Here is a 13,915-nt window from a genome sequence, read left to right on the forward strand (position 1 = left end):
CACTGCAAAGAGCGGGAGGCTCAAGGAGGGGCCAGAGCCACTCTAGCAGGGACGGAAGTAACGGAGAAGGGGAAGGTTCCCCAACAATACGCCGACCTGAGCAACGTCTTCAGCGAGAGGGAGGCAGACAAACTACCCCCACATAGGCCCTTTGACTGTCAAATCAATTTACTCCCTGGGGCACAGCTCCCTGTAGGCAAGCTGTACGCCATGTCAGACAGAGAGATGCAGGAGCTAAGAGAGTTCATTGACAAGAACCTGAAGAGAGGGTTCATCAGAGAGTCCAGGGCGGTGGGGGGCAGCCCAGTGTTTTTTGTGGACAAAAAAAACACGGACAAACCCAGGCTTGTAGTGGACTTCAGGTCCTTAAATGCAGTGTCAGAACCAGTGACTTTCCCGATGCCCAGAATTGATGACATTTTGACAAGGGTCAGGAAGGGAAAGATTTTTACTAAACTGGACCTGAGGGGGGCGTACAACCTGATACGAATAAGGAAGGGGGATGAATGGAAAACCACCATGTTCACCCCTTTGGGGGCATTTGAATATTTAGTTATGCCCTTCGGCCTACAAGCAGGCTCCGCGTGCTTTCAATCGTTTATGAACCACGTCCTGGGGCCTTTGCTTTACAAGAATTGTGTGGCCTTCTTAGATGACGTGTTAGTATATTCAGAGACTGAGGAGCAGCATGTAAAAGACGTCAGGGAAGTGTTGGGCAGACTGCAAGCCAATCAGCTGTGGGTGAAGCTAGAGAAGTGTCAGTTTCATGCCAAGGAGGTGGAATTCCTGGGGTACCGCTTGTCGGACAAGGGATTGGCCATGGATCCTGGCAAGGTCCAAGCGGTACTGGAATGGAAAACACCGAAAACAAGGAAGGATGTGCAAAGATTCCTTGGATTTGGAAACTTCTATCGGAAGTTCATCAAAAATTTTGCCCACTTGACGGCTCCCATTACGGACTGTCTCAGCAGTAAGAGGAAATTCGTTTGGACGGCGGAGGCGGAGCGAGCTTTTGAGGAGCTGAAAAGGGCGTTCGCTTCGGAAGCACAGCTCCTGCATGTGGATTTACAAAAACCGATGCGAGTGGAGACCGTGTGCCTTTTTTTCGCGAAAGCTGAACAAATCTGAGAGGAACTACACGGTGTATGACCGAGAACTACTTGCCATTCATGAAGCGTTCAAGAGATGGAGCGTCCCGGCAGCCGAGCATTTTGTAGAAGAAATGGAAGCAATCCATCGTCAGCTCCAACTCAACTTAGAAAGGGCGAAGGAAGAATACAAGAGGCAGGCAGACAAGAACCGAAGGGAAGGTGAAACCATAAGGGTGGGAGATCGGGTGTGGCTGTCAACCCAAGGGTTGCCGTTCAAAGGAGGTTGTAAGAAATTAAGACCCAGGAGGTTGGGTCCCTTTGAGGTCATTCAACAAGTCAACCCAGTGGCTTTCAGGCTCCGGTTACCCAACCACATGAAACTGCACCCAGTATTTCACAGGTCGTTACTGTCACCGTATGAGGGGGGACGAGAAGGGATGTCCACTCGGGGACCGATCATAGAAGAAAGGGAATGCAGCAGCCATGTGGCAGAAATCCTCGACGCCAGGTGGAAGGGGGATCAGGTGGAGTATTTGGTAGCGTGGGAAGGAGAACCGGAGTCAGAAAACACTTGGGTAATGGCAGAAGATATCAATGACGAGGTATTGATAGAAACGTTCCATCAAAGGTTCCCAAGGAAACCTCAGCCTGTGGAGAGGTTCCGGAGGGAATACTTTGGGACCACCGATGAGGAGGAGGAGTTGGAAGGATTCACGGATTCGGAAGGGGAAGGGGAGATGGACTCTGAGGAGGAGGAGTACTTCGAGACCAGGAACCGCAACAGGTGGAGAGAAGTGTTCGAGACATCGGAAGGTGAAGGAAGTTCCTTCCGGGGTTTTGCCTCCTCACCGCCCATAGAGGAGGGGGCGGGAGGGGGTGAAGGGGGCCCTGGAGGGGAGGTGGATGTCAGGGAACTGGCATCGGAAGGAAAGGGAGGTGGAAGGGCTCACACAGGTTGGGAGAGACTCAGCAGCTGAAGAGGGAACCAGTAGGGGGAGAAGAGCTGAGCTGAGGGAAAGTGAGCAGGAGGGATGGCTCCGAGACACTTCCAGCGAAAACAGTGGGGAGGTTTCAGGACCTCCTGTAGGGACACCCACTCCTCCCCGGAAACTGTCACGCAGGGAGTCCAGAAGACGTGTTTCCGTTAAGGAGCTTTTATGTTGGAAGCGATTCCGAAAGCAACCACTGTCGGAATCTGCAAGCGACTGACAGAGCCATGTTTAAGGGGCTCCGTTACAGACAGAGGTTTGGAAACATGACCAAACTCTGAGGGACTTGGATTTTACGCACAAGCAGCTCATCGTCCCATCACAAGTACCTTGTTGTTCCCAATCTTAGGTACAATACCAAATAGTTCTTGGAGGGGAAGAAGAGAACTTGGCTCTCTTTTAAGATCAAAAACATGACCAATAAATAATACTAGGAACTGGCTAGAATACAATTTTTAAAGTACTGAGTTTGTTTTAAGAAATTATAATATATTTCCATTATTTAAAAAGCTTACAGTACCAACATCAGTTCACAATTTTAAAAAACAAAATCTTGATTTCATTCACAACACTTTCCTTGTACTTGGTGAACAGTGAAGGTGCTAATATTATAATTAATGTGTTGATTAAATTTGCTACTGATGAACAAATCCTCTTGCAGCAGCTGTGATGCAGAAAACCAGATGCTATCCTTTAATAGCCAACCACTTCCCACCCTCACTGTATAAAGTAAGAAAAATAAGTGGAGTGACTATGAACAGAGATAGGGTTGAACAGAAGGAAGAGGAACATGTAAGGGCTTGAGCAGATGATGAAGGGAGAGAATGAAGAATCAAAAGACATTTAAAAATGCAAGGCCAAGTTATTTTTCTTCCACTCTCCTCTGCCATTCTGTGTGGGTCTCCACTGGTAATAATGTGCAACTTATGCATTGATTCACTATACTCAATCATCACTTTTTTTTTCAACTTTACAAGCGAATTGTGACTACTTTACACATTATGTGCACTTTACACATTATGAGCCAAGAATACATATATTTAACTAAAGATAGACATCTAAAAATGCACAAAACAGAGTTGTCGGTTTCATTTACTCAGCACAATTTCACCAATTTCAAAAGAAATCATGCCAGTTTACATGACACATCTCTAGCAATATTGTGCAACAATTGACCATTTCGGTACAGTAGTTTGGACTGATGTTCTCTACAGAGTCTGGAGGTCAAAACATTATCTTTCTAATAAAGTTATTGCTTATTTTCATATGAAATATGAAAGCTTTTAATGTTTGATGTATTATAGTATTTTAATATTTTTTTGGAAGCCACCCAGAGTGGCTGGGGAAGCCCAGCCAGATGGGCGGAGTATAAATAATAAATTATTATTATTATTATTATTATGGATAAATATTATTAGCATAGATTTGACCAACATAGCACAGGTATTGCCTAGAGTCCTAGACCAACAACTGAATGATAGTGCAGGACATACAGGGATATATTTCTACAAGATTCTGAATCACACATATTCTGCTCTTTATATAAAGGCACACCCAACTCTAGGCCACATTTCCATATACCTTTATGTCATTTGGCAGGCATTTCATTTCTTGATTATCTCCAGAATCCTCACCCCTGAGCTGAAGGAAGTATGTCCTGTTACTTTGCCAGAGAATATTCTGTGTATATGTGCCGTTTACTCAAGTTAAAAGTATCAAAAGTCACTGACAAATGTGACAGACTTTAAATAATTTATGCTCTGCTTTCCACACATTAAGAGAAGCTAAAACCTTCTTTACTCCAGAAACAGAATTTAGAAGATAAATTAAGGTCACCTAAATGTAACACCAAGATAAGAACATTTCCCTCAAAACTCATATATATATGTTTTAATGGTATAACCAGTATGTGTCAATATTATCAAATAAGATTACCTGGAATTATGAAGTGGTAGAATTTTTCCATCAGTTTTTGAATAAGTTGATTAGCTTTTTTTATTCTGCCACCACCATCACTAAGGAATTCTAGCTTGCTTAAGCCAACTTCAAGAAGATACATTCCAACCTGTGAATGTAGTTTTTAGATGAATTTTGGAACATGTAAGAAAAGGAGAAAAAAAGTGAGAAAAAGATCATAAGTTTACTGGTGACTAAACTGGAATTCTAAACTTGCTTACCCATGAGCAACCCCCACTGAATTTAATAGGACTTACTTCCAAGTAAACATGGCTAGAATTGCAGAGTTCATAGGTGACCACCCTTGGCAACTTGTGGCTGAAGGACCAAATTATATGTATGTGGGAGATCCATTATTAGATTTTCCATTATAATTATTTTCCCGCAAGCACAGCCATGGATCAAAGCAACAATACTCAAGGAAAAACAGTCTACCCAATCCCCAGATGCCTTATTTTATTTTTTGCTTGCTTGCTTTTATATCCCGCATTTCCTCCAAGAAGCTCAGTGGCACACATGGATCTCCATCTCTCCATTTTATCCTTTCAACAACCCTGTGAGGTAGGCTAGGCTGAGAGACATTGACTCATTGGCCCAAGGTCCCCTAGTGAGCTTCATGGCTAGAACCCTGGTCTCCCAGTTCTTAGTCAAAAACTGTAACCAATACATCCTTCAGCCAACTGCTGTTTGAATTATGCCCAGAAGCTAGATAGCAGACAGTGCAAATAAGTGACATTTAGCAGTCTGAAAATAATCCAACTTCCCTAATAACATAAACCTTCACGTGTGAAATGTCAATGCTCTCTGTGGGAGCCCAAAGTCCATCAGATGTAAGCCTTAGTCAAGCATAAATTGGGGATTCTACATGTAATCCTGATTATAATGTTATATTTGACCCCAAGTGGCTCAGATAACATTCCATGGTATGAGTAAACTACAGCTTCCTGGATCCTAGGATATGCTAAACTAAATCTTACCAAAAAAACTACCTATAATGTTCATGTTGCAGGCAAGCATTTGGCTAACTTTTAATATTTATTGGACCAATGTTACATTGCAATCCTATACATATTTAGGATTATGTGCATAATGAACTCAATGGAATTTAATTCTGAATAAATATGCATGACAATGTTGTTAATGTAAATAGAGACAATTCTCTGAAAATCAAACAGAAAGGGTACTCTTTGAATTATATTATGGTGCTGCCAGATGTTCACGTAATATGTTAATTCCAAGTACGAAATAAATGGCTTATTCTTAGCAATTAGGAAGTCTTATTAATTACGTAAATCAAGTACCTTTAAGCACTGGCCATCTCCGGATCTTTGACAAAGTACAATTACTCTCTTCTTTTGCAGCCACATCAAGTCTTCTAACATTTCATTATTTAAAGATGATTCAACTAACACGTCTTCTTGGTAAGTGTTCTGTAATGATTCTTCCCTCTCATCCACCTTCTCAACGTTCTTTGCATGAATACAGATACGCAAATGATCACTAGGTTCTGCTCTCATCAATGTAAAACTCTTTTTATGGACATTCTCACTTAGTTCTTGACCAGGAAGAGGTTGCAGAATGAACTCTCCAAGCAAGGTTTTCCAGTTAGAATCAGAAATATAAGGAAATATCACAATATTTAGCTGTATGGATATAGAATTCAAGAGATGGCAGGAATCTTCTGCTTCATCCAAAATGGTTGAAAAGCTCAATGATTTTAGGTTGTTTACTTTGAGCGTCGAAACTTCATCAGTGCTATCATCATTTATAACAACATGTGTTGTAAAAGATGAGCTTGTGCCTGCAAGAGGTTGGCCTTCATCCACTGCATCAAAATCTATCACTTCATTTTTACGGTCATCATGCATATTCCAGCAGAGCTGCTTCTTTTTCTCATCATTGATCCTCGATGGAGGAGCACGCTTTCGACGGCCACTCATTTTTATGTTTCACTAGCAGTGTTTAATCTCTGTAATACAGATTGACATCCATTTACATTTCTGCATGGATTAGTAGACTTTGGTTTATTAACAATAAAGGCCTGATTCAAATGTATAGGTAACAATCCATAGTTTATTGAACAGAGAATGAGTGCTGTGTCCCATCTCCTCTCTCTGTCTCTCACCGACCCACGAAAGAATATTCTGGGGTTTGATCAGAAACTGTGGTTTAATCTCTAGCTGCAAATGGTTTCAAGGCAAGAATGATAAAGAGTAGCATGTGAAGGAGCCACAACACTTGTCAAAATTATATAAACAGACACATCTAAAATGTAAGTCCTGAGTAAAAAGTAAATATATCTTAATCAGTTTTGCTTACAACAGCAATATTTTCACAAGCTAAATATTCCTCCCTCCAAATTTGTTTTCTAATTCTAAATATAATTCAAAACATTACCATTTCTAAAGGGTGAATTCACCAGTGGATCTGTACCCTTCATCTCGACACATAAGCCTATTTAATTATGAAATGGTGTTATTTAAAAATAGGCATGTGATTGCAAATGGATGGAGACCATGCACCCAATATATAGTTTAAATCCCAAGAAGTACTCATTATTGGTTCCTCGTCATCCTGGAAAAAAGCGACAAGTGGGGTGCCACAGGGTTCTGTCCTGGGCCCGTTATTGTTCAGCTTGGATTGAAGGAATTGAGGGGGTGCTGATCAAATTTGCAGATGACAACAAACTGGGAGGGGTAGCTAATGCCGCAGAATCAGAACTCAAAATGACTTTAACAGATTGGAGAACTGGGCGCAAGCTAACAAAATGAATTTCAATAGGTAGGAACAAATGTAAGGTTCTGTACTTAGGCATGAAGAACTAGATACACAAATATAGGATGGGGGACACCTAGCTTACTAGCAGTGCATGAGAAAAGGATCTAGGGGTCTTGGTGGACCGCTAGCTAAACATGAGTCAACAGTGTGATGCAGCAACAAAAAAAGCTAATGCTATTCTAGGCTGCATCAACAGAAATATAGTGTCCAGATCAAGGGAAGCAATAGTACCACTCTATTCTGCCTTAGTCAGACCACACTTGGAATACGGTGTCCAATTCTGGGCACCACAGTTTAAGAAGGATGTTGACAAGCTGGAACGTGTGCAGAGGAGGGCAACCAAGATGATCAAGGGTCTGGAAACTAGGCCTTATGAGGAGCGCTTGAAGGACCTGGGTATATTTAGCCTGGAAAAGAGGAGACTGAGAGGAGATATGATAGCCATCTTCAAATATATTAAGGGCTGTCATATGGAGGAGGGAGCATGCTTGTTTTCTCCTGCTCTGGAGGGTAGAACTCAAACCAATGTCTTCAGGTTGCAAGAAAGGAGATTCCGACTAAACATTTGGAAAAGCTTTCTGACAGTAAGAGCTGTTCAGCAGTGGAACAGACTCCCACGAGAGGTGGTGGACTCGCCTTCCTTGGAGGTTTTTAAACAGAGGTTGGATGGCCATCTGTCATAGATGCTTTAGCTGAGATTCCTGCACCATAGGGGGTTGGACTAGATGACCCTTGGGTCCCTTCCAACTCTAAGATTCTATGAAAATGAGAGACTTGCTTTAATGGCCAAGTTAATATGACAACAAGGGCCAGGCATATGAATACCTGCTGATTAACAACTTAAAAAACCACAACTCTGTTCCTCAGAAAGCTTCTATCTGGGCAGCCATTCAGAATTTGCCTTATGCCACCTTATACTACAACACGCCCTCACTGCCTGAAAGCTAAAATATTTGGACAGATGAGGGATGGAGGCAGAGATGAGGGATGCAGGCAGTATTTTTAAATTTTCATGAAAGGCCTATTAATGTTGGTACCAACACATGACATTTTGTCTCAAGGACGAAATCAGCCACACAATCAAACCTTTTCCAAAGGGGTAGCTCTTGGAGCAAAACACACCAAAAGCCTTATGGCACCTTAAAAGATTAATAAATTAATTACAGCATAAACATTTATAGACTACAATCATGAAACCAAAAAACTTGACTCTAGACCACCATAATAAATTTGATGGTCTTTAAAGTGCCACAAGACTCTTTGTTGCATATACTATCAAACATATTTGCACTTAACAAATGAAAGCCATAATTAATACATCTACCTCAAACAAAGAAGTTATGCCACAGATACAAACCTAACTTGATACATATTTGCATTATATTATCTACAGGTGACCAAGAACTCTGGGACCCATCTGTTACTCAGGACATTTAATCCACATCATCTGACAGGAAGTAAAATGGGCAAATAATCCATATGCGCACATTCAAAACCATGTAATCTGGATTCCTTACTAAACTGTGTAAATTATGCTACCATATTTCAAAGTGGAGTAGACACTGGGCAAAGACAGTGGGGTATTCCCCTTCTTCCACCTCACTGTATGCTTATAAACAAAGATGCTACGAATATTCTACGATTGTTTCCAACAGATAAATCACGAATATAATAAGCTCTGGCTGTACATGCACATGACATACCAGAAAATGATTTTTTTGTTTTTTGAAGGAGAGAGAAGATTAGCGTGCTCCTCCCAACAACTTATAAGAGGGGCTGTTGGGGGGGGAGGGGAGTGAGATACAAAACCGCAAGAGAATTATTCATTATATTGTGCATATTATAAGAATATGCAGATAATAGGGATACCAACAAGGCCAAGGTGCCAGTAACAATCCCCCCCCCCCACATTAAGGCCTATTGCACGTCATAGACCAACGAAGAAGCTGTCTCTCCCTCTATATATAAAACTATAAACACACACGTGTGTGTAAGTGTGGAAGCGACAGGTGGGGGCGAAGCCACTAACTGCAACCTCCCACCCGCTGCTTCTCCTCAGCCTGACGCACCTGAGAGGGTTGGAATCAGCTCCTTGGGGCTCCTCCCCGGCTTCCCCTTCTGGGCCCGGCGGCGGCGACGGCGGCGGCGAGGCTGGCAGAAGAAACGAGCTCCTGAGCAGCTCCAAGGAGAGCAGCGACCATCCTTGAACCAGGAAGAGGAAGAAAAAGCGAAGGGAAGGTTGGGGGAGGGGAAAGCCAAACAAGGTTGGGGGAGGGGAAAGCCAAACAACAACAAGATTCTCCCCTCAAAGTTCACCCGCCGGACGGAGGAAGGAGGCGGAAGCCGAGAGTGACGCGGAGGCCCCGCCCACTGCCCCTCTCGCGCTAGCACGCGCCTGCCCCCCCCCCCCACAACGGGAGGGAAGCGCTGGCGAATGTGCGCGTGCGCGGTGCCTTCTTTTTTCCAGCCCGGCGTGTTCCGTGTTTCTGCGGGGAGGACGAACGAAGACGGTTGCGGAACAGCTGCTGTAGGACCCGGTCCACCCAGATTAGGTTGCAGTGATGGGTTTAACCAGGATTAGTTTGGGGCGTGTTGGTTGGTCTTGAGGTTCTGCGAAGGTCTTGAGTCCAACAATATCCGAAGGGCCAGATGTTAACCCCCTCTGATCTGCACTTACTGGCAGTAACTGTCCAAAGGTTCAGACAGGGAATATTCCCAGTTTTACTTGGAAATGGTAGGGAATCTTGGGTTTCTGGCATACAAACCAGAAGCTCTGTTGCTAAGCTACAACCCTTTCTGCAGTTACTGAATAGGAACCATTAATTTTACAAGTTGAATTCAACTTTTAATAATTTCTTTTTTAAAACAATAACACCTTAATGAAAGATTAGAAGACAAATACAGCTAGTTAATGTTGGCACTACATAACTGCAGTGACCCAACACACTCGGTGCCCCCCCCAAAGAAGGCGTTTAATAACATCTACCTGTCTGCTTCAGTAGAACAGCTTTGACACCTTTCAAGGCTCACAGGGATATGGCGATAATTATTTAATTAAAGTGTGCAAAAGCTTGTGAAGATTTGCCGACAGGAACATAGCCCAGCATAAATGAGATGTTTTACTACAGCAGACTATAAAACTATTCAAGCATAAAGTTGCTGTACTTAAGTTTCAGATCAGTGAAGAGATCAACTTTATATAACCCAGTGGGGAAATTACCTCCAGAGGATTTTACACCTTCAGTTCCTTCCTCGTTTAATTGTTTATGTTGTATACTAACACGCCAGACATCACAGAGGATTTCCAGCAATGTTCATAATGTTCTTTTACACTAAGTAATGATCCTGTATGGCTGGTCTGAGAGTGAAAGATCCAGATTATTTGGGGCAATGTTACTTAGTGGGACACTTAAGGCTTTTCAAGATGACCCTAAAGGTGGGTGTATTGCTGTGATAACACAGAGTAATATACACTGATGGAGCTAAACTTGGTAGGGTGGTAGGGCATGTCTGCTTTGTGGCTTTTCAGTACCCATCTCATTATATATAAATATTTCAAAGTATATAGGGGTGAGGAACCTGTCACCATCCAGATGTTATTGGACTCCAACTCCCATCAGCCCCAGACAATATGGCCAGTGGTCAGGGATGATGTGAATTGTAGTACAACATCTAGAAGACCATAAATTTCCAATCCCTCGTATAGAGGATTTCACTGGTAGTTGACTCTGTGATGAACAGAGGCCAAAATTCTTTCAGATACACAGACAATCAACACATGTGCCCATGCTACACTGAATTTCTATCCCTTATTTAAAATGTCTTTGCATAATGTTATTAATACAGAATTTCACTGTGGTAGCTGCTGACAGGCAATAGCTCTGTAAAGGGACCCCTGACCATTAGGTCCAGTCGTGACCGACTCTGGGGTTGCAGGACTCATCTCGCTTTATTGGCCGAGGGAGCCGGCGTACAGCTTCCGGGTCATGTGGCCAGCATGACTAAGCTGCTTCTGGCGAACCAAAGCAGCGCACAGAAACACCGTTTACCTTCCCGCCGGAGCGGTACCTATTTATCTACTTGCATTTTGATGTGCTTTCGAATTGCTAACTTGGCAGGAGCAGGGACCGAGCAACGGGAGCTCACCCCGTCGCGGGGATTCGAACCGCCGACCTTCTGATCGGCAAGTCCTAGGCTCTGTGGTTTTTGTTTGTTTTTTAAAATAATTTTTATTAACCGGCCAATCAAATCAAATCAAATCACATAAATTCCGAATTACAAAGCCGAATTTTAAATTTTGTTGAGGGGACCCATATTTCAAGATCCGAAGGGGGATTCTGATCATCTTCTTGCTACTGCGTTAATGTCCAAATCAGTCCAAACAAAGTTCATAATTCTATCCAGTCTTATCTTGCTGTTTCCACATCACATCTTGTTCATATATTTTCTCTTTTTTCTTTATGATCTCTTCTGATAGTCTCCTTAAGCCGATAAACACCAATAATAATCCTGTGTGAATTTTTCCGTTCTTCCAATCCTCAAATCGAGATGGTTTCCATATATCATCGCCTTCATAGATAGCATCGCTCTTTCCATCATTAATTACAGAACTGTCGTTTTTAAGTCCCTCTGAGGAGTTTCACCCACAATATAAAAACAGCTCTATTTCTCTATTTCTCCTCCCAGACTTAAGTCCTCCGACAGAACTTCCCAATATGGCGATGGTATTTTTAACTGCGTCATTCCAAAGCCCTTATACATTCCACGCTCTTCTTAAAACATGCTTTGGTTTGAAAGTTTATCTCCACACAGCCTTAAATCCACAGCTTAAGTCCTTAAAACAACATTTCTGACTTGTGAGGGGGGGGGATTCTTGTTTAATCACATAAAGGAAAGAAAGGAAAGTTTTTCCCCTCTCCCCCATCAGTCCCTTTGCCATACCGAGTCTTGGCGCATCTTCTCATGATTTATACTTGTTCCTCCGACTCATCTTGTTTTATCAGAGATCTCTTCTGTTAGCAGTCTTTACTCCCCCTCCTTCCTTGAAATATGTGCATTCGCTTCATCCAAATTGTTTCTTTTGAAGTTCTTGCAGCTAGTGGCGCGAATCAGAGACGGCGTCCAGGAGCGCCGAAATCCCACAGGAGGGCATTGTGCCTAGTGCCCCCATCCCCACAAATTCGGGGGTGGTATAGGGCACAGCAGGCAAGGGCAGTCCCCCCCCCACACAATCCTGGGGGGGTAGGGAGGCTATTTACTCCCATCACAGCCTCCAAATTACCTCGTGTGGGTCGGAGAGATGTTATTGTCAGCCATCTTCTGATGCACCCTAGTGGCCCCTAGGCTCTGTGGTTTAACCCACAGCGCCACCCGCGTCCCTAGCTACTAATTTGTCTTTTAATGCTGGTGAAATGCCATTTGCTATGACAATAGGGGAGTTCAGATAAACATTAAAAGAACATGTGAGGACCTTGTGGACAAGATAGGCCTGATGTCAACACACCCAGTGGCTCCATCCTCACCACCCGCATGTCCTACATGTGTGAGAAGAAGCTCTCTGTGTAACCAGTATATGCATGCAGAGAGGCTACACACATGGCGATCCAAATGGGCCCAGGATTTTACTCCCAGATTATCCTTAATTAACTGCATGGCTGACATCCGCAATCGTGGGATCCGCTGTTCACCATGGCGGCAGCACCGGAAGTGATTCCTATGAATATTTGAACCCCATAATGGTGCTATTACGATTAGGATAAAAATTCCATCCTTCAGTCTGAAAGTTTTGGTTTAAAAATTAATTCACTTTGAGCTAAGTGAAAAAGAAAGAGTACTTTAAAGGAAGGCCTTATATCTAATTAAGTGGTCCTATTTCATTTCTGAAATAGCAATCATGATTTCATTAGGTGAAGAGTTAACTATCTCTTAAGCAGTGTGTGTGTTTTATGCTCAAGAGCATTTTGGCTTTAGATAACTGAAATACTAAGCCAGTCTATAAAGTGCCGCTGGAAAGCATTTTATACCCCTGAAAATGTGGCTGCAAAGCCAATTTAAATTCTCTGGAGTCCGTGGCTGCTCAGTATACATGTCACTGTTGTGAAGGGAGCAATATATTATTCCAGTAGCTGCCAATTTGGAACACCCTAAGGAGGGTGTAGTATATTATTCTGCTAGCTGTCAGTTGGGAATACCCCAGAGACAGAGAGGGTCTGCTTCAGATTGCGAATGAAGATACCATTTTTAAATGTTCCTTTATATTTTTTAAAAAATGATACCTTCACCTGCATTTTGAAGTGGTACAGTCCATTCTATTACCCCAGAGTTTTACCATTGAATTCTGCTGCATAAACCAGGCTAGATAATTGTCCCTTAATGGTGGTTTCTCTGGACAATGATCAATTTCCTCCTCACCTCCGCCTATCCCTGAACACTAAAACAAAATTCTTCAACTTCCTAAACTTACTCGCTAAATGTGTCAAAAATGTTATGGTGTCATGTGACTCAGGGTTTCTCAGGGACTGAGACTGTGGATACAGAAGATACCTTCGACTGTGAGGAGGATTTCCCCTCAGAACCAGTCTTGGTTGTTCCTGTCTCCTCAGGTGTTACATCACCAGAGGAGCAGGTGATGCCTGCACTTCTCCAGTCCCAAGAGGTCGCACTGCCTTTCTCAGACTCTAAGGGTGACAGCTCAGAGATCATAGAAGAATCATGGGCTGCTCTGAGCTGCCAGAGTCAATGGCTCCCAAACCAGATTCCAACCACCAGGGGCGAGACTGGCTACTCAGTGGAAGCTGCAGTCCAGTTAAGGCTAAATCTGACTTTGCTGGTTGTTGGAGCAGCATTCAAGACCGTCTTGTCAAACTTCCAATCTATGTGACATGGAGCTGTCCAAGGTGCTAACTGCCTTTGCCTTGACCCCTTATCTGCTTTTGCCTGATATTGCTTATCTGTACTTAACTGCCTCTGCTTTGTCTGACTTTGAATTGGCAGATTTCTGCTTGACCTCAGTGAAGGACCCTCAGTGAGAAACAGTGTGAACATCTCCCAGGGTGAGAAACTGGGAGAGAAAAGGAAAGCTCCCAGGCGAAAGCTCAGAGT

General features: G+C 43.1%; 2 protein-coding genes across 3 annotated transcripts in view; one reads left to right on the top strand and one right to left on the bottom strand.

The window, feature by feature from the left end:
* The window catches only part of SHPRH (SNF2 histone linker PHD RING helicase), a 44,987-nt gene extending 35,916 nt beyond the window's left edge, over positions 1-9,071 (bottom strand). For both annotated transcript variants that reach the window (XM_080998538.1, XM_080998537.1), the window contains exons 1-3: positions 8,884-9,071; positions 5,338-6,005; positions 4,016-4,145 (exon numbers count right to left, since the gene is read on the bottom strand). In XM_080998538.1, coding sequence (XP_080854664.1) covers positions 4,016-4,145; positions 5,338-5,976 — 769 coding nt within the window. In that variant the 5' untranslated portion in view covers positions 5,977-6,005; positions 8,884-9,071. The remainder of the gene's footprint in view (positions 1-4,015; positions 4,146-5,337; positions 6,006-8,883) is intronic.
* Positions 9,072-9,266: 195 nt separating this feature from the next.
* The window catches only part of GRM1 (glutamate metabotropic receptor 1), a 183,595-nt gene continuing 178,946 nt past the window's right edge, over positions 9,267-13,915 (top strand). Inside the window, exons 1-2 of the mRNA XM_080998551.1 lie at positions 9,267-9,432; positions 13,808-13,866. The gene's annotated coding sequence lies outside the window, so the exon portion shown is untranslated. The remainder of the gene's footprint in view (positions 9,433-13,807; positions 13,867-13,915) is intronic.

Source organism: Podarcis pityusensis (genome assembly GCF_964106645.2).
Source record: "Podarcis pityusensis genome assembly, chromosome: 3".
NCBI classification, from domain to species: Eukaryota; Metazoa; Chordata; class Lepidosauria; order Squamata; family Lacertidae; genus Podarcis; species Podarcis pityusensis.